Source organism: Trypanosoma theileri (assembly GCF_002087225.1).
Source record: "Trypanosoma theileri isolate Edinburgh chromosome Unknown TM35_Tth_81_V1, whole genome shotgun sequence".
Classification (NCBI taxonomy): domain Eukaryota; phylum Euglenozoa; class Kinetoplastea; order Trypanosomatida; family Trypanosomatidae; genus Trypanosoma; species Trypanosoma theileri.
Window position 1 is genome coordinate 27,241 of NW_021639923.1, and position 867 is coordinate 28,107.

Genomic DNA, 867 nt, shown 5'->3' on the forward strand with positions numbered 1-867 from the left:
ACTGCGTGTTCCACTCCTGCTGCTGCTGCTCTCTGTACTGGGCTGCATGGCCGTGTGCTGAGCACTGTGGTGAGGTCCCTTCCAGAGAGTGTTGGCAATCACTTGTTTACTGCTAATAATAATATATTTGCTACTGTGTTCAGTACACGGAGCACTGAGAAAATTAATCCCGATGACACCCACTGGGCTAGGGTGCATCAATTTGTGTGGAAATACCTAATCTCTTTTCTTTTTTTTATACTTGTAAGCAGAGCATTGATGTGCACCTTGTGGTGTGTCTCACTCTGCAATTGTGTGGTTCTGGTAAATGATATCTCTTTTCTTTTTTTTATTTGCTTTCACATTATTTCTGAGCGGGATAACATATAATTTGCTTAATTCAGTGGGGATACTAATTATAATGGGGAAAAGGAGAAGTCAACACAGAGAGATTTATACATTATCCGTTATTATTGTTTTTCTCTGTGTGTGTGGCTATCTCTGCAATGTTACCAAATGATATTCAATTCGTTTATAATCTTTTCTTTTTGATGGGATTGGATGGGACTTTATTTTATTAAAATAATGGGTATTTTCCCTAATGGGTATTCTTTCTTTGCATTCATGGTAGATTCCATATATATATCTGTGTGTCTCGGAGTGGAGTAATACTGGTGTACTGGTGCTTTTCCTTTTTCTCTTCCTTCTTGTTTCTTTCTTTTCCACACTCCCTGCATAGATCTTGCGACCTCAAGTGACAAGAAAAACAACAGGAACAAGAAAAAGAAGAGCAATGATGATGATGCGCCGTGTGATGTGTGTGTTGGCCGTTGTGCTGTGCTGTGCCTGCGGGTATACCATGACGGCTGCTGCTGCTGTTGATAATGA

General features: G+C 40.1%; 1 protein-coding gene across 1 annotated transcript; it reads left to right on the forward strand.

The window, feature by feature from the left end:
- TM35_000811060 (uncharacterized protein) lies at positions 1-369 on the forward strand (the record flags this gene model as incomplete). Its single annotated transcript, XM_029031384.1, has 1 exon — positions 1-369. A coding segment is annotated over one exon (369 nt), but the record flags the coding sequence as incomplete, so codon positions are not given.
- Positions 370-867: the final 498 nt, after the last annotated feature.